Source organism: Electrophorus electricus, chromosome 2, assembly GCF_041902795.1.
Source record: "Electrophorus electricus isolate QZ-2024a chromosome 2, ASM4190279v1, whole genome shotgun sequence".
NCBI lineage: Eukaryota > Metazoa > Chordata > Actinopteri > Gymnotiformes > Gymnotidae > Electrophorus > Electrophorus electricus.
In genome coordinates, this window is record NC_137498.1 from 38425203 (window position 1) to 38449527 (window position 24325).

A 24325-nucleotide genomic window follows, 5' to 3' on the forward strand; every position below is an offset into this window, starting at 1 on the left:
CCATTGTTTTATGTAAAATCTAGTGTGCTGCAGTATAAAGCTTAAACAACAAACATTATGTCAGTGTCTCATTAATTATGTACTAGATTGTATATGGGGTTTATGTGCATTTTAATGAATGCAAAACTGTTTTACTGATGCAAATTATACAAGAACATTAGGATAATAGTGGCAACCAACAAAAACTATACAAGAACATTAGGATAATAGTGGTAACCAACATGCTTTTTATTATGAAAATGATTTAAAAAAATCTGCAACTGACCAATGGTGAAGCCTTTGAAAATAGGCTTTTTGTATTACAGGTTGCCGTAGCAATGTACTTGTCCACCTCCACCCGGCTTTATTTGTGGAAACAGTCAGCCATTTCTAGATAAGTCAGAAGCTGTGCAAGCTTTTAGCCTGCCCCAATTCAGAATTTATGTACCATGTTATGAATCAGGTGAGCACTGCTCAGTGGAACCATTGGATGGTGGGTAAACATGGGATTCCCAGTAGTCTACTTTCACCATCGGATGTGCTCCTTATCATAAGCAAATGGGCAACATCCCCCAGCCTTTGATAACACTGTGTGGCACCTGTGTATTTGTGTGTTTGCCCCCAAACACATATTGACAAGAATGCAGCATTTCCCACTTTGGTGCTAGAGCCTAATGTTTGTTCTCAGTAATGGGGTGGTAGGCTGGCCATCCTGTGGAAGGCTTACGTTTGCCTCCAGTTCCTATGGCAGCTGTTTCCTTTGTCCTGCTTGTCTCTAGCCCATACATTCAGCACAGGTGATAGTCCCTTGCCAACAGACTCTGTATGAACTTCTAACCTTATACCATAGCACACAGCTGCCATGTCTGGTGCTGGGCTTTGACACAGCACTGTAACACACCAAGCACTATCATAATCAGACATCCTTATGTTAACCACACAATTAAAAATATATATTTGCAAATTTTGATATTTTAATTTTTTAATTTTTTTTGTTCTTTTTCTTGCACTGCATCTGCCGAGAGCATTTGCCCTTCCACTCTCCCATGTGGAATATTAATTCTGACTGCAGTTACTCTTGGTTGACTGCAGCCTTTACAGGTGCTCCAGCAACAGAGGAATGCATGATGCAGGTTTTTACAAGCCAAGACTCAGTTGCAAAGCAGGACTAGGCCTCATTTTTAAGGCTACAAAAAGAGTGACCTTTACACACTGTCATACAGCTGCTTATATTTATTCAGAAGGAAATGATCCTAAAAGTGGCCCTTCACTGCTCTGTATGTGAAATAGTAGCAGTGCTTTTATGAGACGCATGACTCTAGTAACCTCCATCACACCATTGCACAATCAGACATTCAAATGAAAGTAAATTGTAGAAGAAAAGGAGATTAAAACCCATGACATTAGTGGAAAAGAGCCATGGCTGCATTTGCTCCTCCCCTTCTCCTTCTCAGAAGACTGCTATTTGCTTTGGGCAAAGGGGCCAGTTGCACAACTGTTCAAACGGCTTCTCACAACAACGTGCAGTAAACACAGGTACAAAAAGCAAGCAGGACTGATTTACCCCCCCCCCCCCCCCCCCAAAAAAAAAACAAAACAAAACCCTTCTCTAGGGCTTTTAGCTGTACTAGCACAAGTACCATATTTCTCTGTGTGGCACAAAGAGTGAAGTCTCCAAAAGTTAGTTTATACAAGAGTTTGAGAAATTTCACAGGGTGCAGAGCAAACTCTCCATGTAACCTATTTTAACATTGCATCATGCAACTACCTAACTTGCATAAGCTGTTTTTCTGTGGCATGATCTTATAAAAGGGAGATTAATATGAAATAAATGTGAGTCTTGCTTACTGCTATGCTGCGCTTAAGCAGTAATCCTCCCTCTCACTCTCTCTCTGATGAAGCTCATATGTAACTGCTCAAGTGAATTGAAGGGATCTGTGGAATACCAACTCTAACTCTCTGACCCCAAAGTGGCCTGTGAAATTCTTGAAAGTATAAATAGGCAGCAGCCTCTGCATTTCAAATGGCACAAGATGGTGCTGAGGATAATAACAAGTAATCTTCATTACTCTTACAGCATGGGTGATGTAGGGCATCATTGGATTCATCCCCATCTGTGTGAAAGTCTAGAACCCCATTATACCATCTCCTTTATCGTGTTTCGTGTGTTGACCAAGCAAGCCTTCTAAGGACAGGAACTGCAGAAACCATAAACATAAATAGAGACATGTTCCTGTAGATGAGACCAGCACACAGTCATTGGGGAAAAGTGTTGTGCAATCAATGGGCTGGGCTAATTATCATGGGATCAAATAGTGGCTCCATGGCAACCTTTCAACATTTTCCAAAACAAGCTGAAGCAGCTGCATGTGACTCTACTCTCTGCTGCCGGGACACGGCTACTTCTCCTCCACCACCATAGTGCTCAGCCTGCTCTGTTTATTCCTGATGACCCAGGCTGCCGGCCCATATTCGGAGCTGCTGCTGGATGTTACTTTGCGTGCTAAAGCACTTCTAGCACAGGCTGAACTTTTGTTAGCAGACAGTGCAAAAGTACTAGCTTGTATTGCTTATTCCAATGATGTGGTGAATTCACAAGAGGAAATTCTTGAGAGCCTGTCCATCAATAGGCAATGAAGAAGAGTGGAAGGCTTTACTGCCCCATTGAAGGAGGTGGAATTGGAGAAAGTATGCTCGGATTGGCTGCACAACATGTGATTATAAGAAGCTGGGACACATTCTTACACAAATCCTACGGGATTTTTCCAATTAGTAGCTTGTTCCCAGCCAGTAGTAAAACCACAGTGTTGTCGTAATAAGACCCCAGACAATGGTTTAATGGATTCCCTTTTTGCTAGTGAGCTGCAGTCAGACTGCACTTTTTTAGCCAGACTTGATGTGCTTTGGCATGTGAGCTAGGTCCACAGTGGGATGATCAGAGAGTGGACAGATGGGTTTGTTACTGAGCTCTCAGACGTTATAAGGCTACTGGGAACTGACTTCCTCACCTCTGACTCCATGTGAAGTTCTCTTGTGCATGCATGTACACATGCACACACACACACATCACCAACACCACCACCACCAGCAACAACCCCAACATGTAATGATGCTATTGTGTAAATGTTACAGGAAATCCTTTCAGCATATCTCTATTTCATGGTAAAATCTGTGGCATTTTGTGATAATGAATTAGACTAATGACAACCAAATCTAAAGAACCTTTCTTTAAAAACATATTGAACTGTAACACTTATTATTTGCCACACCTGCCCCTACCAAACATTTTTAATTAAGTAAAGGTGAAATTATCACATGACCTCTAATACACTGCCAGCACATTTTACCCAGCTACAGAGTGGTTGGGGAGTGCTGAGTAAAGTTTAGGTCATGATGGGTGGTGTGAGGACATCACCAAGGTGTGCCTGATTCTAGGGTTGAGCATTTTCAGTCATAGAAGTCCATACCACTGTTTTCCTATTTTCCTTGCCATTAATGTATCCTGCTTAAAACATGTGAGGTTCTGGATCAGTGCTGTGCAGTGTTGTTACAGTTAAGTATCGAAACCTTTCACTCCACACTGCAAAACCCATGTTTTGGACTCTTGGTAAGACAGGATTCACATGAAGATGGTAGACTCCATATGTATCTCAATCCTTAAAAGAAGGATCACCCTTAATGATAATATATCTCCATGCCTAATTGCTCTGGCTTGCTGAGCATAAAAGTTCAGTTGCAGCTGAGCCAGAGTAGTTAATACATTCATCTGCATGTTGAAAACACCTGTAGCTGCTGTTTTTCCTGGCTCCTATAGGTCAAGATGTTTGGCGTGCCCTGAGACACTGCACACCTCTGAGACCATGAAACATTCAGAAAGAAGAAACTTAGGACTAGCCCTTTTTATAGCCACACTCAATGGGTAAGCTTTTTTTTTTTTTTTTTTTACTGTGATATTAAAACAGAATAGCCTTACAGTACATATGTAAAAGAGCTGTACAGGTGTAAAAGAGAGGAGATCAAATTAAATGTCTGCTGATTATATGCCCTTGCCAGCTTAGTATATATGTCAGTCTAGTCTCAGTGCTGAAGTTCATCACTACACCAACTAAAAATATCAAAGAAAACTGTTTTTAAATATAGAATTTGTGCACTGATCTAGTTTAGACCCCAATTAGAATGGGTATCACCCCTGGTCCCACCAATCCATTTGCACATGCAATTATCTCTGAGTTCAGAGCCTTCTGAAATGCTTCCTGCATTTTCTCCATGAAGTCATATTCTCACAGGTTGCTGTCACCTTCTCATCTTCTTGTCATTTCTCAGACCTTCTGAAATGCTGCAGGTTCCAGTCGTTTGCAGCTTCAGATTTCAGTCTCGGTCTTAAATTTCACCTCAGTTTGCTGAGCGCTTTTCCCTGAGCAGCAGAGCCACAGGCTTTGGCATCCAGTGTGGGAGGATGTAAGAGCGGCAGGCATGTGCTGGATGCCATGCATCACGCTTCTCCAATGACTCAGTGAGACAAAGATAATCCAGTATCTCAAACAGACATAAAGGGATAAGGAGTCGAAGTGTGCCGAAGAAATACTCCATACTAACATGATTAAACACTCTCTATTTCACTCTTTTTTCTCTCTCTCTCACCACACGCACACAAACACACATGTCCAAGTTTCTCCTGTACAGCTGTGTACGTCAAGAGCCAGCACAGACAGATGCAGAGTTTATCTTTTTCACCAACATTGAGCTTATGACCTCAAGGCCTCTTTATCAGATTGTATCAGAGACGCTCTTGTGCAATGCTTTCTGTGTCAGTCTTTGAAGGTGGATGTAAAAACTATTAACAAACCACTGGGTAAGAGATTAGCAACTTTTTCATTTTCACTTTGGAGAAATCCATTCAAAACTCCCATTTGCTGGACTGAAATTAGGCCACCCTATGAAGCCCACAGGCCAGTAGCAGAGAGGAGCGAACCGTAGCAGAGAGCGTGTGGGGTGGCTGCTTTCTCTCTCCGCCAGGCTCACTTTTAGTGACTCAGGAGAACACACCCTGACAAGGCCCCCACAGCTTTTTATGAAACCACATGCTAGATCCCATTAAGTCTTCTGTAAAGATGAGTCAGAGGGGTGAGGAAGGAATCCCTGCCTTTGACTTTGTTGACTTAACTGAAAGCCACTGAATTGATATTGAGTTATTCATGTGGATGCATCTGTCACGAAAGGCTTGGCTTTATCTGAAAATAGACCTTGAACCCACATCTCCAGGCAATACTGCGTACAACACAGTTCATTCTACTGAAAATGTAAAACCATGTTTGCTTCATGTGTTATTTTATTTTTGCTGCAAATATCACTGAGCAGCAAAAATTCACAAACTAATATAGCTGGACCTTTGTAAGTGACAGGGCAATTAAAAATTACATTACCTATATATTACTTATTCCTAAATAAGACTGTGTTTACACTTTAATTATGTAAAGTCTGCTTCTAAAATGTACAATGTAGGAACATATCTGGCAACAGAGAGGATCCACTTTCCTTGGTACTGATTTTCAATACATGCTTTTCCATGTTACATAATGACATACATGTATATGGGAACAACAACAACAAAAAACTATGGGCGATTGAAAAATTCTGAAAACATATTTGGATTTGCCATGAAAAAATTCATAAGCAGGTGGGTTTTACTGCAGGTAGCAAAATCATTATTGACAAGTGTAATTTCATTGCTTACTTGAGTTTCACACAAGAACCATAAATAGATTTTCACCTTTTTAATGCTCCTTTGTGATACATACAGGAATACTTTACTGGGAAGTCCTTAAGCCAGCCATACTGGCCAGTTGTCTTTAGAGTGTCATTAAATGTCAATGGCATATAGAATTGTGGCTATTGCATGACCGGACATCTGACATGGGAGTGTTATTATGAAGTACCAAAATATAAATCAATGCTGATGGTGCAATGCATCAGTGTCTGCCTCCAACGGTTTCTCCTATCACCAATACCTCTCTGAAATACTGATTGTATCCTGTAGAGGTGTTTGATAGGTGAGCTTCAGTGACTAAGTCAATCACTCTTGGCATCTCACACAGTGTGTTGATGATTCACAGCATCAAAGGTCGGCCTCCCTTTGTCTCTCTCACACGCATGTTTAAAAATACATATTTAATGTGTTTCCACTACCACACAAACCTGAAGGACCTTGCTACAGTGCACATCTCTGCATGCTGCAAAATCAAACACTGCATATTAATCATCCCACCCCATTCTGTGACCATGTGTGTCACAAGGAAGGGCATGGAGGGAGAACTCACCTTAATGTCACCAGCAGCTCTGGAAAGCTGCGTCTGACTCATGTATGACTGACACGAAAAAGTCATCATCCACAATTACAGAGTTCCGGGTGGGTCAGGCTCCGGTTTGGCGACACGGGCTGTTGCTTTGTTGTTCATGGATACATGGTCACTGAGGTGTCTGTGTCATACACGTTCTGGAGACACAAATACTGCTCTTCTCTTTGTCTCTGAGCTCTACATGCAGTTGGTTAGCATTATTTACATGGAGAAACAATTAAACAATTCTTTATAAGAAAAAAGTGTTTATTTGGTCAGTTGACACTGTATAAGGCAATAAGATCACCATGTTTTTAGCAATATTTAACACTGCATGCACAAAAATGAATCATGTTAGCAAAACAAAGGTGAGAATAATAAAAAAAAAAATCAGGCAGATATTTAAATACGTGTGGTCCCTTTCATAAGAATAGTCTAAAGGTAAGCTAATTTTAGTATACATCATTTATATAAAAACATTTACAAACCCCCTAAGCTTCACAACTACCATTAATAATTACTGGATTGTATAACCTTACAGATGTAATTAAAATAAAATAAGCCCCATATAAGATGACAGTATCATTTAGGGATTGATCACAGCAGCAGAAAGAATGTGTAAGAATACTATGGCACCAAATGCAAAGTTATGCTGGATGTTCTGATTAATTCTCATCATCTGTAACTTCCTCCAAATAATCCTCATCATCATCATCTTCATCCTCTTCATCATCATCATCATCATCATCATCTATATCCTCAGTTCTATTCCTTTCTTCCTTTGGAGTCCTTGGCTGTTTGACAGACATAGCCATTGAGTTATGTGGTTTCAGAATAACAAGTTTCACACTTAGTCATACTTAATGACTAGACGTTTGCTTAGTATCATCAAGGGAAAATTCTTTTTGTAGTTTGAATATCTTGCATTACGTGGGACAAATCTGACATTCAACACATAGCAAAGAATTTCCACTATGAGGAAACAATAGATGTCCTAACTTTATGCTGAACCTGCTGTAGCAGGAACTGCTGTTCAACATGCCAATACATCTCAGGTGAAGCCTTATTCATGTCACACCTGTGTTAACATCACAGACTACTTGTTCAGTTCATTATAGATTGTAAAAATCTTCTCTTGTTTTCCATTTCTAATTCTAATTCTAATTCAGGGAGTGTTATAATTGGCAGGCTAATTTTTGAATAATAAAATGTGCTCTGGAATAGACTTTTGATTAAACACACACTCCTATGTACTACAGGTTCATTTACCATGCTTTCTAGTTATAAGCTCAGAGGCAGACTTAAGGCATTTCTCCTGAACTGGCACTTTCCCCCCACTGAATTAGCAATTAAAAGGCACTTCCCAACACAGGCCGATAGATCAGCACTAAAATTATATAAGCACCCATTAGAAGTACAGGAAAAGTTCTAAAACAAAAAACAGACATTCACAAGAAGCAATTCTGAAGGAGTAAACAGTAAATACATGAAAAGAAATGGCATGTAAGAATTCCGGGGAAAAAAATGTCTTACGTGCAGTATTTGCATAGCACTCACCTGCAAAGTCCCTGACTTACTCATAGATGTCCCAGTTCGATTCAGAGATGTTTTGGAATTGGCACGTACTATCTCTAAGCGTGACTGATAGTCAGGGGGATGAAGCGTGCTCCTGAATACCTGCCAAGACAACAGCGGCAGCTCCACATTACTGCTCCTCTAGACAGATGTTAAACTAATGGCTTCTTAATGCCCTTTTGTACTGAACCATTGTTGATGACATTCAAATGAGTAACAGAACAAGATCTTAGGAACAGTAATGGTGCTGGTACAGTAGCAGTAAATATAGTACATGCTGTAGATTGAGATAATGCAGCTGAATCAATGTCATCATCTCTTTAACACTCTGCTTTTGCAAATCTAGAATATGTAATCCAGTAATCCATCAGTGTCACTTTATTACCCTCTATTAAATATTACTGAAAGTCTGATTATAATATGTGGCTAACATGTAATAATCTTGTAATATTAAATTTGCCACATAAAAACTGTGTCATGTTGAGTGCATAAGTTAATATGACCATTACATTTTCTTCAAAAGATCAAAAAAGGAAAAGCTGGATTTCTACACAAGATCCTGAAGTGATCAGTGTGTCAGTCCAGTCAGTCATACAAAAAGAATCCTAAGAATACAGCTTACTCTGGCTGGCCAGAATAAAAGTTTATAAATAAGGTCATTTGCCAGTGAGAAAATGCAGCTGCCAGCTGCTAGGCCAAACATGTTCCTCAAGATGCCTCTGAAATTGTTACATAGCTGGGTCTATGAAAGAAACTGCATTCCAGGAAGAGGTGTCATCATGACATTTCAGAGAGAAATGGAGCAGAACACGAGATTTTGGGTGGTGCACCGGACGATCTGAAGCAGTGAGGAGAGTGTGTGCAGCAGATTTAGGAGTGAGGGCATACCTCCAGATCTCCCTCCTCATCTACGCTCTGGATGTGCTGGTAGGCAGTCGTGTACACCTCTAAAGCTTTGGCATGGAATGTCATCTCCACAGTCACAAACCCGCCCAAAATTCTCTGAATGGTAGAAAAAAAATTGTGGCAGTGCTGCTATTTATTGAGTCAAGAAAGATCCATTCAAAAATACATCCACATTTTTTAAAGAAATGGCCCAGCCTACTTAAATCTCTCTGTATTGCACACAGAGGTGCAGCATGTATGACTACATTCAAACACAAGCCTTATATTCTATGAAGCACTGTAGGCCTGGGATAATGATGGCTTTGAATACACTTGTCAAATGATGTAATGTTTCCCCCACACAGGTAGTAAATGATGCAGTTTCAGAGACCTTGATATCTTGAATTTTCTGCTTTTCAAACATGTCTATTGTCTCCTCCAGTTGGCGTGTTGTGCGTGTCGCATCCATTGTGGCTCTCTGGAGTTCACTCTCGGCCTGTCACAACAAAAGTGAAACTCATGACACACAGCACAAACTGTTTGCAGCACTCTGTTCATCTAGTGTGGAACTTGACAGGAAATCTCACCCTAATGAGACTGCTATAATGTCTAATGTGTAATGAGGTGTCTATAGTCATTATGTACAGCATTGCTGACTGACTGCCATACATATTATCCAGATATGTATATCATCAACTCCAATGGCCCACCTGTGACTGTAAAAAACTGTTAAGGTAACTAATAAATATAACAAATATATTTTGAACACATTTTGATCTGTGATTTATCATTGGTTCTACTGCTTCTTTCTAAATAAACAAGTAACAGTGCAAATTATGTTATTCTGTTCACAATTTCTACAACTGTGCTGTGTGTAATACGCCAGATGCTATTCAACAATGTTATGCCAATAAGAACTATAACTAAAATTCCTGCTTTTTGAATTCTTGAACAAAAACATCATGCTAAATGCTTTTTAAATGCTCTCATAATGTAAATATCCTCAATGAATTCATTTAAACAATGAAATCATGGAGAAAATAATATGGTGTCAAATGAATTTAATGTGATTAAGGAAGTAAGATCTAATCTATTCCTGTTTTATTATAGCAATAACAAACAGATATGTCAAATAAATCAATTGAAGCACTGCAGTTTGTTGGAAAATTGTTGTGGTCAGTACAGGACAAGCCTAGATCTGGACAACTGCACAAGGTGTAAACAAGATGAACTAAACAAGAGACCACAGGAAAGGATACAATGATCTGCCTGTCCGAGGGGTTCCTCTGTCTCATTCTCTCCAGCTGCTGCATCTGTTTGGCCTCTCTGTTCCTGGCACTCTGTGTCAGCTTCAGGTCCTCCTGCAGATTCAAACAAAGGTGAGCGAACAAATGAACCTTCAACAAGACATTTTTAACATTCATGCTAAGGATGTTGCTTTAGACAAGCATGTCTATAAGATAAGAAAGTGCTTCTTAATGTGTAAGGAAAGCTGAAGCAATTAGATGATGAAAAACAGTGCAAGCACATTCAGCACAGTGATTATGAACAACATTTCTAATCAAAAGAATAATGAATCACCAATAGCCCTCTAAGCACTAGGGCAGTGACGCCAATATAGTTGTGTTTACTTACGTTATATTAATGGTTATGCTGTACTTGGAAGACTGAAATGTTACATGAAATATTACTTGATGAAAAGTAAACCTCTGTCAGAAACCTTTCAACAAAACAAACAACTGAAAAGGCTTGGCAAAACATGAGGCAAAGGAAGATGGAAAGGTGCCATCAGTGGATTGTAGGCTTGGTGCTGTTTGTTATTATGCACAAAACAGAGACATTTATTATCTACCCCTATATTCATTCTCACTTAATATGGACTTTAGAATGTTCAAGTTCAAGTTTGGTTTATTTGTCACATACATAGTCATACACAGTATAACTCACGGTGAAATGAATGGACCTTAAAATGCTTGGCTATAATTTCAGAATGATGTTACAAAATAGATCAAAATATATTAATTCTGCTGTTGCTCATACTCTGGTTTGTAACTTCTACTATACTATTCACACTCACTCACACACTCACACACACACACTCACTCACTCACTCACTCACACTCACTCACACACACTCACACTCACACACACACACACACACACACACACACACACACACTCACACTCACACACACTCACACTCACACACACTCACACACACTCACACTCACACACACTCACACTCACACACACACACTCACACTCTCACACACACACTCTCACACACACACTCTCACACACACACTCTCACACACACACTCTCACACACACACTCTCACACACACACTCTCACACACACTCACACACACACTCACACACACACTCACACACACACTCACACACACACTCACACACACACTCACACACACACTCACACACACACTCACACACACACTCACACACACTGGGCTTAGACTGTTGTAAAAGAAAAAGACCATTCAAACAACTAACAATGCTATGTCACAGGGGTAAGACTTCATCAGTACTACAGTACTACTCCATAAAAAGTTAATGGACAGCTCTGGAAGCATTGATTATCACTAACATGAAATAACAGCAATTAGTCTCTGCTCTGCTCTGTTTACATAACTGTTATAATTATTACAATCAAAATTTGAACAGAGAAAATATCCACAGTAGTACTGCGGGTGCCCCAAGTCTGGGAGTAAATAATAAACTATGGCTACATAACGTTAAAAGCATTATTAATAAAAACATAATGAAACGCTGCCCTCATGTGAGCACTAAGAGAAAACATGTTGTACTATCTGTGCCCAATGTGTGGTCTATGAACGATAAAGAATCTTAGGGAAATTTTGGCATATGGGTAAAATCATTAACCTTACCCTTTTCGTTTTCACAATATTACCATAGACTTTCAATGGCTCAACAACTTTTGCTTCAAGTCTTTCCACCTGTGAGCAATGGTAAGGATTATAAATGCAATCATACAGAGTCACAGAGCAGAGGCTTATTAAAATATATACAAAGAAATATCTAAAATGACATAAAAATATAAGATTAATGTAAACATAAACATTAAGGTTCTAGTAAAATATAAAATATTGATTGCCCATAGGTTCCACTAAACGTTTTGTGTTTTGAACATACCTCTGCTTGGCGGTAGTCCTGAATCTTGGCAAGCTGGTCTGCAAAATTCTTCAACCCATTTTTAAGGTTTGGGGTCTCTGTGTCTGCATAAAGGCTAATCTCCCTGACCAACAAGTCGGATTTGTCTCTCAGTCGTGCAGTTTTGCGCACATATGCTGCAAAGAGCTGACACAACTCTCCAAAGTGTTTCTCCACATGGGAGATGCCCTCCTGGATCTGCTTGGTCTGTGTGTCCCTTTACAGCAAACAAGGACCAATGATGAGAAAAATGTTTGGTAGTGAGGCAGTGTTGTATTAGCTCTAATAATAATTAGAAAACATTTACAATGTAATTCTTGGATTACAAAAAGTCAGGTTGAAATTTACAGACTAACGTGAAACGACCTAGCGATAACTAAGGTAACGCTACGAAGGTTAGATGATATCGCTTAGCCATTACTTATTATTAGTAATGGGTGATAGTAATACTGAAATAGCCTATTTATATTTAAATTATTAAAGAACATACTAGCTTGCTAACTAAGGTAGGTTAGTTAGGTTAGCTAACGCTGATGTAAATATAAAATAGCTAACGCTACTACACTTGCTAGGTAGCTAACCTCTAGCTATACCTTATACTTTTTTCTTAAGCGTAAAAGTAAAATTTAGGACATCAGATGGAGCTAGCCTAGCTAACTACCAGAAATGTAGCAAAAATATTTGTAACTTACTCTAATGAAAATCTTCAAACACGTCTGGTAGCCAGCTAAGCTAGCTAGCTACATGTTTTGGAGATTCTCTAAAACGTGGCAGTATAATATTTGACCTAGCTAGCTAAATAAAATCCAAGTTATCTAGCTGGCTAGGTTAGTTAGGCAAATTTAGAAACCTGAAAGCTTTATACCCTGAGCATCACGTACGGTTAGCTAGCGGGCTGGCTGGTATGCTAGCTAGTATCATTGCTCCTTGCATCCACTCAGCAAAATTTACCTTGCTCTGGCATCGGGAGTGCGACTCATGATTATGCGAAGCATGCAACTAGCTACGTTGCTAAATACGTTGTAATACTCTTAAAATAATACTGTTGATGTTTTTTTTCTATATGAAGCCTATAAATCTAGATAGATAGCTACTCGGCTATATTAGTCTGAGGTATATATTTGAGAACGCTGTCCGTCGTTTCCATGGAACTGTAAATACGGCCACTTCCGGCTGAGTCACCAAAGGAAAAAAAAATAAAAAATTCACTCACTCACTCGCTCGCTCACTCACTCACTCATTAATTCATTCATTCATTCATTTATTAGTCTAGCTATTGATTTATTTGCTTATTTGCTTTAAATGACTCGTTGCTTTTAAAATTGCTACATTAAAATAGGAAAGTTTAGATGTGATTATTAGGTAATCCAGATTGACCCTCCCTCCATAACCCAATACTTTATTACTTTTGTAACATTGCCAAAACATGTGATCATTGAAATTAATTGGAATTCATTGTGTTTCAAATGCATGAATCTCACCAGCTGCTCTGTCTGTCTCTGTGGAAAATGTCCAAAAACCTTAATTATCATGCTTAATCATCCATGGAATTGAAAAAGGGGTGATTCCACTATAACAGATTGTGTAAAACATGGTCATTGCATTTTGCTCTCAGGAAACTCATTTAAGGTGCTTGTATCAACCCCATAAGACGACAATGTTTATTATGTTTCAGATTTGCCTTGTCACAGTTTTGATTATTATTGCCTGTTTAATAATGTTATGTAATGATCAACTGAGCATTTCTTAGGGAGTAACCTCATAATGTAATCCTGGAGATTTCTGAAACCATTTGTAATTTCTTATAACTTGGTAAATATATCCATCAGATTGCATTAGAAGATTAACAGGCTTAGTGAGAAGCGTGAACTGTGCAGTACCACTTGGTGGCATTGTACCCCTGTACTGTTTCAACTTGATATTCCTGACTGCACATATCCTTCTAATATGGAATTTGTATGGTTTGTGTTTTTTGTAAGACTGTGCTTTAAAGGTTATATGGAAATGTAGATGATTGATTATATTTAAAAAAAAATAGTACAATGAAATAATTGGCAGTTAATGCACAATATCACTGAACTGAAATTTCAGTTCAACTTTAACATTTTAATAGTTCAGTAAATCAATATAAGAAATGATAGATTCTTACATGATCTAAGTATGTGTTGTCTTGAATTCATACTGTAATACATCTTCCTGTTGTTCGTTGTAGTGCTTCAGATAGGTAGATTCCAGTGTGTTGCTGTGCAGAAGCCCAAGACTGATGCATTGTTCGTGTATTGCATAAATGTTTTCCATAAGAGTGTATCTTCCTGGAGATGGAGTCTGACTTTCTTAAAGAGCAGATGGTGTTATTATAAAAACACCAATTAGCAGGAAGTGGGTTGCATCCACACAGCTCTGAGAGTTTTGCGTTGGTGGCTGCCGATGCACTGCTGACAGGTTATGTCAGAGAGAGGCCCTCCTACTGAACAGACTGGGAGTGACATATGTTGGGAGCCGGGGCTACGGCCATCCCAGGGACAGAGATGAGCATTGCTCTCCTTTGCTTGCAAGTGAAAAACCCATCAGTACTGAGGTCTGTAAGGGGCCTGCAGCCATCTCCTGCATCCATCAGTTAGCAGCAGCAGTCTGCATACCCTTCTGTGCATCAAACTTCCAGACGCTGTTTTTATGTGTTTGATGATGACTGTTAGTAGGTACATAACATTAGTGGCAGATTTTGCTTTGCTGATAAGGTTCATTCAGTACTCTCACACAACAGATCTTTCCTACAAAAATGTAATTTTTCCAACGATATAAGCTATATTCATAGTATGCCTATTTAATTGTCATTTGTCACAGCTTTTTGTGATCTTTGATGTCATTCTAAATTAATTTGTTTATAAGGGCACAAACTGTAAAACCAAAAACAATCACTGTAGTTTTAGTTTCTCAAAAATGTATAATTAATTGCTCTGCTAAATTTGATTTGTATATTCAAAAGTGATCCCAGCTCCACTGCACTCTCTCTTTTGCCTTCTTAAATCTTCTTATCTAATTTAATTCTTCTGCATAGTCTACCTTAAATCCCACCCAACTGAAGTGTTGTGGATTCTTAAATTATGCATCACAGATTTAATATTAATAGCGATTTTAACTGCACTTGAGCATAGCTTGTGTCATATTTGTGTATTTACCCTTAATGCGTCTGAGAGCTAGGCACAAATAGCTGAGTACATTCTTAATGCACGGTAACCTCCACACTATAAAAGACACAATAGCTATCATCTCCCTAGAGAGGCCATTTTGGACATAATCCAGCATTGCTTATCATACTGTCTAATCGAAGAGAAGATGACTTCAGACTACAGAAGCATATTTGTGAGTGTGTGTGTGTGTGTGTGTGTGTGTGTGTCTATGTGTGTCTGTGTGAATTAGTGGATTCAGAATTAATGAATGCATGTTTGTGAGTCAAATTACAAGGCATAATTTCCAAGATATTTCAAAATAACCCCATACGAACTGTTCTTATGTCATCAATATGCAAATAGATGAAATCACTAAGAGTGCAGCAGTGGATCCCTGAAGTGCATTCATTAGAAACTGTTAGCATAATTGAATCCCAGCACTGCAATAAAACAGGACACTTTGTGAGCCTCTCAAGTCCCCGTGGGATACAAAGAGAGGTCACAGACTAAACTTCTAGAATAAATCATTGAGTAATGCCACTGGTCAGTGGATGGGGCTCTTTCCCTAAAGACTCAGAGCAAGATCTCTGTCACTGATGTATTTGACATAATAGTATAATGGAGAACCTGACTGTAACCTTCTTTAGTGTGTGTTTCAAAAGCGACCTCAAAATGTACTTTTGTAATACTGATTTTCTTACTGTGTTCAGCAATAAGTTTACTACTAGCAGTTGGTTTAAAATTCCCTTCTGTTAGTCCCATATTTATTTAGGTTTTATTTATGTAATACATAGTGTCCAGTCAGTCATTCTGAAGATATAGCCTCTGTAGTTTTGTAAGAATTACCTCCTACTCTTAATGTTTTCACAAAGAGATTAAGCTTAGTCTTAGACTAAATTATCCTGCTAATGGTGCTCCTGCACTAAAAGTTATTTATTGATTTAGCATCAACGCCCACACCTAATCAGTGTCTGGGAAACTAAAAGTGTATTCTAATTGTTTAATAAACACTTCAGCTGGAATATATTTATTTTTATTTTTATTTTTTTAATGCAACTTGCAATTCTACATTACACTCAGTACTAATCTCCATGAAATGTCTTGTGATAGCACTGCCACTGTAAAATGCTATAGTTATTTATAGTTAATGTGTAATATTAAAAAATAATTGTGGCATCCTAATCAGTGACATCTTGATTTTGGATGTTCTGTGGATCTGCTGGATAGTTACTCTTCAGTTTGTCCCACCAGGAATCCGCACAGCAGTTGTGAACATAGCACAAGAGGAGGCCTATTGCTCTGTAGTGGTTGAAGGCCTGTCAGGGCTGGAGTTCCCTCAAATAATACTTTAATTACTGTTGCGTCAGGGAGAACATTGCTTATGAATTGTATAGCTGAGATTTTGTGTTTTACAGTACGCACTTCACACTTTACAAACCCACATACTGAAGGAAAATTGATTTGTATACATATCAACAAATTTGTTACAACTGTATCAACTTGCATAAGTGTAGGAAACTACTAAAAAAAAACAGTAGTCCTTCACTGAGCAAGTCAGTTCACAGTTTGGTATTAGAGCTATTTATATGAACGCATGCACATTTGATGCAAAATTGTATTATAACAAGCGATAGATCTTGAATGCAGTGTTTTGTGTTTTTCTTGTGTTTTTGTGTGCTGTGTTTAAGTTTGGGAAAAAGTAGTTACATTTTTAGAAAATGCATATAAATAGTTGTAAAGACATGTAAAAAGAAAACCTAGTGACCAGAGTATAAATAATATTGCCTTTGTTGTATGTATAGTGTACTGTATGCATGGATATCAGGGTTGTAGCCAATCACCTTCCAGAGGCGAGATTGATGTTTTCTTCGACTGGATTAAGGAATAGTGAATATGGTGTAAAAATAGATATGATGCAACACTATAAAACACATGACAAGCCCAGTTGCAGAACAGAATCTCCAGTTGCAGAACACTTGCTGGCAGCTCATTCTTTTTACATAGAAATGATGCGCCCATGCATGTGTGGCACTTGTACACAAATAAAAACCTAGCAATAAAAGCATTATACCTTTAGCCCTAGCACTCTGTCTCTAGCTCTCTGCATTGTATAATATATAGGAAAGGACATGATGACTTCATTTCTGTCGTTTCCTACTACAAACAAAAAAAGTGGTAAAAAGCTCAGCGTATGTCCTGGTGAGTTCTGTCACTGATTCCCACATTTAGCCTTTATTTGTTTCACAAGCTCCCTAAACAAAACTGGGAGTTTAGAGAAATGTTGTATGAAGTGGTGTGCAGTGAGAGTCAAAATGGGTTTAGAGTTTTGTAGCATTGGCTTGCACAAAGCACACTTCACATATGGTTTTTGTGAACTGTGTCAATATCAGTGCAACAACAATGTGGAAGCAATCAAGAAATATTTAAAAGGTAGTTATTGTATTGTACAATAAACACTCCAAATTGTGTGGAACTAAGCAAAGGTGTTAAAACAAGGCATAAACATTTTACTAATGAAATTATACAATAGAACAACCCCAGAGGTTTGCGATCAGAACCCTGGTGAAATGCATTTAGACCGCAAAGTGTGAAGAACCAAGCAAAACCCCAAACAGCTCCGCCTAGAGCCTAAATAATAATAAAAAAAATGTAAATAAAAAAATTTAACGGAACATTTATTTTGTTTACAGCCAGAACACAACACTGAATACAAACAGTGCTGTTTCAGCCATTTCACTCATTGAAATTTTAAGGTTTTGACTTCCAGTTGAAAAAAGCAGCGGATGCATTTTTTTCTTTTCTTTTTTTTGCCCTCCACCGGGAGTGAGTGTGAGGAGATGGGAGACTCCACTGAATCCCATTCTTTATTTTCTAATTAAAATCCTCCAGTTTGTATGCAGGCCCTTCAACGCCTCAGCAAAGGCTGAAGAATAAAATTCATGATATATTGCTGTATTGCAAATAAAAACGGATCCATCACCCCCACCAGCCATAACCCAGATGGCCAGAAAATTGGCTTTGTGTAGAGATGTGGATTCAGGCATGAATATTAATATAAGACAGATGTAAATGCTTATTAATCCCCATTCACTTTTAACACTGCCTGAAATTATAATGCATCCACTTAGGAGAGGAGTGAAGTTGTGTCCGATAAAGCCATTCACCACTAATGAGGTGGCAACTTATTGGTTTCTTTGTGTGTGTGTGTGTGTGTGTGTGTGTGTGTGTGTGTGTGTGTGTGTGTGTACTTATCTGTATTCATGACACAGGTTACATTAATCTTGTCTGTCAGGTGAAAAGTACAGATAAAAGAACCCAAGCAAAACTATCCAGATCAAGTGCAGGTTGAAGCCCACCACTCCTGTGTTCTTGGCTGAGATCCTCCACCCTGGGCAATGATACATTCACTTGTATTTGGTAACAGAAGCAGCTGCATAGTGCTTTTCATACCTTCCACTCACACTCTACCTCTCTGCAGTTAATTAACCAGGTTAACATGTGTGAAATTTCTTTGGGCGTATGGCTTCCTCAAGTGCTTACTTCAAAAACGGAGCCAAGGTTGAAGATAATGACAATAATGTTTAAAAATCAAATCACAAAACATTCTATTTTATTCATGGAGGAAACACTGGAATATTAGGTATAAGGACTCAGGCTTTAGACTTATAAGGTACCATGAAGAATTCCACAAGATGGCAGTAGTGTTCCCCTAGTGAGAAAGCCACTCTGTCCACTCCACTTATTTACACTTGTGAGAAGCATACATTTTTTATCTGGTTTAATGGCTCATAGTTATTATAGTTATAGGATAAAAACCAAATTAAGTTAAATTGTCTACACATTCCCTTCACATTCTGATAATTACAGGCCAATCATCCACATTGTATATAAGTGATAGATGTTTGTGTGCATCAGAGTTTGTATATGTGTTGGGCAGTTTGTCATAGATATTATGTTATTAAAAAGGCTCTTTAATATCTATAAATGCAGATTATCTTAAGCACCGCCCAGCTGGAATACAGCTCTTTATACACTGGCGTGCCAGTATAAGATGAACTGGAGACCCTTAATAAAGAATGGTGCTAAACCAAGGCGCATAAATATCGCAGAGCTCCATCAGAATAGGATGGTGAGATGAACAAGAGAGAACTAAATTATTATGTTAATTTGATTCACACCCTCAAATGAACCAGAAAGCCCAATAAAGGTCAATTTAGCAGCTCGCCTCCCATTTCCTCAGTAGTTTTATGACCATATCTACATTACTGTTCTCAGGGGATTAGCAATGTACAGAAAGGATCCTTTCAAAGTGCACCTACACAAGACCTCTGAAGCATATCTGAATGGAGAATAAAGCTAGCCTCTGGATCTGCCCTTTGATCTTAAAATATCTCAGTGAACACTAATCAACATCTGTCACTAGAAAATATCTTGTCTTTTCTCATTCTAGTCAGAGGCGTCAATAATGAATTAATATTTAATGATAAATCAGTAAGAAATCTGGAGATTATGTGTACTGCAGAGCTCTGGCACATTTTCTTACCCATTCATTAGCCTATTTTTTATTCCAGGTTTTTACTGGTCAAATGTTATGGCATGTTATTGATCATGGGCCATTATATCAAAACCTGTCCAACATGATAGGGGCAATATGCAGTGCAGTCCATAAGCCATAAATTATTGAACATTGACAGTAATAAGTAATGGACTTGGCTCTGGTCTGCTTTATTTTGGGGTTATGAAGTGTATCAAACTGCGTAGGAATGAACAACAACAACAATGACAACAACAAACAGCAGCAATAATAATACATTATAAGACATTTGCTTTTCAGGAAACCAAATGTGATTTACAAATGAAAAATACCAGTACTTTTAGATATACTTCATTATCCTATTTCATGGATAATTATTTTTGAAGATGGTGTCATGGCTTATGTTACTGCCTATCCTTCAGCTTTATAGTGCCTAAAGTTGAATTGGCAAGGTTGTGAGTGCTGGAAGAGTCTCAATGCAATTACAATGGGAATATTTTAACTTCAGTTTCACAGTCAGTTACACACACACACACACACACACACACAAATATATATATAAATATATATATATATATATATAAATATAAATAAATTAGTCCACTGTAACAGTACCATCTATTTGACAGACTGCTCTTTAAGGTCACACTGAATATACCCTTGGGGGAGACCAGATCTGTATTGATTTTGCATTGTTGTCACTAGTGCTACACTTATGTATTGATGTGGCGTGATCCAGGCAGGTTCATGAATAAACTATGGTGTCTCAGTCAGTGGCATCCAGATCAATTAATTTAAAGGTTTAATTGGTGCTGACCCTTTTTCCATTGCCAATCTCTAACTTACAGCCTCCCTGACATTTGACACATAAGGCTCCTTGTTCATAATTATTGCCATGCTAGAATGTTTGGTGTGACATTGGCAAGTGCCCACTTCATTTACCTCAATGTAATAATGGCATAATACTATAGTTCAGTTCAATATGAGACATAGGCCTTTTTAATGCTTAGTATTTTAGTGTTATCTCCATATGCTCTAAATCTGACTGGAAGCTGCACTGACAGTGGATCTCTTGTTACTGTGAAACACAGTTCTCCTGTAAAAGATGCCATATTTGATATATACTCATGAGACACAGGCGTGCTCACCCAGGTGCCCTTTCAGTGTGCTTCACCTACAGTCCAACAAATAGCTCTGCTGGTGAGATTGCATTCCAGACCCTCCATTTAAAGCTTGCCACAGCTGGACAACGTCTGGATAAATTACACGACTGAGTGGGTCAGTGACCCACATTTTCTCATGAGTTTTTTTTGTTTTTTGTTTTTGTTTCAGAAGGGAAAAGTGGAAGAATATTATGGAACAGATGCTTGAGGAAACAGATGTTCCAATGCCAGACTGATTTTAAACGAAACCCTGCAAAACTGCAAGCTGACACAAAAATATTTATATCAAAAAACATTACTTATATCTTCCTAAAACCTTTTGAAACTTTTATAATACTATATGTTTAATAGCTGCATTTTGGCACAATATGTGCCCATTCATGTCACACAAAGGCCTCTGGTGTTTGGGCCTCCAGATTGCAGACGTTAATGACTGAATGCCATGCCACTGCCCTTTGCTGTGCGAGCTAGCCAGTCACCAGCCTGGCACAGATTTCAGCTGGGAAGGCTGGCTCGTGAGCCACACTCATAAAGGCAATCTGTCGCCGACTCCCATAATGACCATCTGTCATTCCTCTGAATCAATAGAAATGACAAATGAGGTGTGAGAGCCCTACTGACAGGCCCGAGTGTGGAGGCCCAGGTCAGATAAGGCTTTTGCAGAGGCGGGCTCTGCAGCATGGCTCTGCTGACCCATTGGCCTCACATGACCCCTCAAACACTATGATCAATGCAACAAATTCAGAGAGGCGGAGCTTAGGGTCATGTGGTATTTCTTTAGCGTAATCAAGTTCTGAGTGACTCCAAGTTATAAGCAAGTGGAAGAGATGCTGTCAGTGCAGGACCAGCCTAGCTGCTGTCTCATCTCTAAAGGTATTGCACTTTCTCTCAACACCTCAAGTTGGTTATTTAATTCCAGTAGAGATATTTGTATGAAATTCCTATATTCATGGCTGGGTTGTGTCTCTAGTGCTGGTTGTTTTATTTAAGTAAGGCAAAATGGTTAAACGTCAAGATTCAAAATATTCTGTAACATGAATGTTATCTCCATATAGATTCTTAACTGATGCATGATAAATTACTAAACTGTAATAAATTACTATACTGAATGCCAGTATGTAAACAATGATCAAATCTGAATCCTTGTCCATTAAAGATGATTGTTTGGAGGACTTCAGCGATGAGATCAAATATTTTAGATGTGTGAATATTTTTCTTTTTTGGCAGATATATTTGAACTAAGTCTTAACCTTGATCTTAAAATAAGGATTTTTCTTACTGTAACCTTATGAATAGGGCTGTGGCATGCTGCACGCTTAGAGACCCTAATGCTCCTGAGCATGAACGTGCACTGATGAAAGATAGGGATCTTTTCATATACATCAAAACAATAGCAAGTGTCAGTGTAAAATGTCAGTGTGGTGGCCAGGCCTCTGAGCCTTTCAGCCTCTGAGCACTTGAGTTTAAATCTGCTATTACAGACACCTATATATGGCTTAGCGTATACACTTATCTTACCGTAGATCCAAGTAACTTGCGACTGTGTTCTCTCCATTACACACACACACACTGCGAGTTATACTGTGAGTTATACTGTGTATGACTATGTATGTGACGAATAAACCAAACTTGAAACACACACACACACACACACACACACACACACACACACACACACACACACACACACACGCATGTGCACGCATATGCACGCATATGCACACACACATGCACACACACACACTCAGACACGCACGCACGCACACACGCACACACCTGTTCATGATACAGACCCACACCCTAGCAATAGACACTTACAAACACCAACACGAACGTTCTCACACTTGCACGAAAAAACACACACGCAGTGGGATTGTGATTGCTTGAAAACAGCACCTGCTCCTCCATTTGAAAACTATTTAGGGAGGCATCAAACTCTATCAGAGCAGGTCTGATTGCGGCTGGCTCTTCACAGTCCTCCAATCACTCAGTGAGTCAATTAGCCCCTCCCCCACCTCAGAGTGTAGCCCTCCTCAGCTGTGGGCTCAGAGCATAAGAGGGAATCCATTCGGCGGCGGCAAGCAACACCTGAGACCCCTAGCCTTCCTCCCCATCTCCTCCTCTTCCCCCTAACCCAAATGGCTAATAGTGCAGCTCCAAGGGCAAACTGTGCACTGTGGCATTCAGTTCACCCCTATTGTTTGTCTTTACTCCTGAGGAGGCAGTCCACCAGACCCAGTGCTACAAAAAGCCATTTAAAGTCAAAACGCACATCAACTGAGTGAGTGGAGACGAGGGTGGAGACTCCTTTGGCCTGTCATGGGTTACTATTAATATGACTTTGCATTTGTTTGTCTTGCTTCTTAGTGTTTTGTCATATATGCATCATGTGAGAGAATATGAAACAGAATCTGTGTAAATGCACAATTCACGGTTGTGTGTGTGTGTGTGTGGGGGGGGCATGCCTCAATTTGCCATTGCTTTAGATGAGTCTATGCTCACAATCAGTTATTTATTCAGGGCTTTTTTGAAATAATCGAGTTGACACATCTGTCAGATGGGGAGAGGAGGAATGCTTAAAGGTCATGGGGAAAGATACCAGCTGCTCCAGACAAACCTTTCATGCCTCCAAATAGCCCAGTCATTACACTAGAACAGATGGGGTCCTCCAGCTTTCATTCCCCTTTCCAGGTACAGCAACGAGACTGCAAGGTCAGCTTAAGCTGTCTACGGTAACGGTGCTTGCTTGCAGCCAAACTGCTGTGGCCCCTGGACAGCACAAAGGCGTACGGGGAAGTAGCAGTGCCTGGAGCTTTCTTCATTAAAGCAATATTTGCCCCATAAACAGTTAGGCCCAGGTGTGCGTCCAAGTGGCATAGATCTGGGTGATTGGTAGGTATTTCATCAAGCAAGCTTTACACAAAGGGCTGGAGCCAAATGATGGAGCGAGTAGCATATGAGAAACATTCAGAATGCCACTGGCTCTGCTCTAGGACGGGCCTTTGAAGATCACACAGACATTAAAAACCTGAGGAAAGAAAGGAATCTTTGATACCTGTATTGGCATTGTTTCCGCTCTGATCAATAGGAGAATATGGCAATCTCAATCACTTTGACTCTATTTGAAATGCTGAACTTTTGTGAATTTTTATAAAATCTTCAGTACAGACTTCAGACAGATAACTGGCCTTTCAGTTTAAGCAGACCAGAGATTTCTTTGCATCCATATGCTTGTAATGTAAAAAACTGAGACATTTTTATGTTATCAACAAAAGCCAGTGCAGCTGAAATTAATGGCAGTGTTTGACATCATCACTAATTATGGTATTTTATGAGCCAATTTGTGAATACATCAATGAAAACAAGAAAATCTGTGCTTCTAAGAAAAATTAATATTAAATGTACAGTCATAACAAATTACAAAAGGAAAATATCTGTTCTCCTCTTTGTCTCCATCCTCTCCCATTTCTGTCCACTATCTTTATATTCTTTCAT

At 39.0% G+C, this 24325-nt stretch overlaps 1 protein-coding gene across 1 annotated transcript; it reads right to left on the bottom strand.

Annotated features, from left to right (window-relative positions):
• Positions 1 to 6566: 6566 nt before the first annotated feature.
• Positions 6567 to 13130, bottom strand: cibar1 (CBY1 interacting BAR domain containing 1). The gene is made up of 9 exons (XM_027001734.3): positions 12915 to 13130; positions 11946 to 12180; positions 11681 to 11749; positions 10034 to 10135; positions 9485 to 9490; positions 9166 to 9270; positions 8778 to 8891; positions 7872 to 7991; positions 6567 to 7108 (listed from the first exon to the last, which is right to left on the bottom strand). The coding sequence occupies exons 1-9, from the start codon at positions 12956 to 12958 to the stop codon at positions 6980 to 6982; spliced, it is 924 nt and encodes a 307-aa protein (XP_026857535.2). The 5' UTR covers positions 12959 to 13130; the 3' UTR covers positions 6567 to 6979.
• Between the last annotated feature and the right edge of the window lie 11195 nt (positions 13131 to 24325).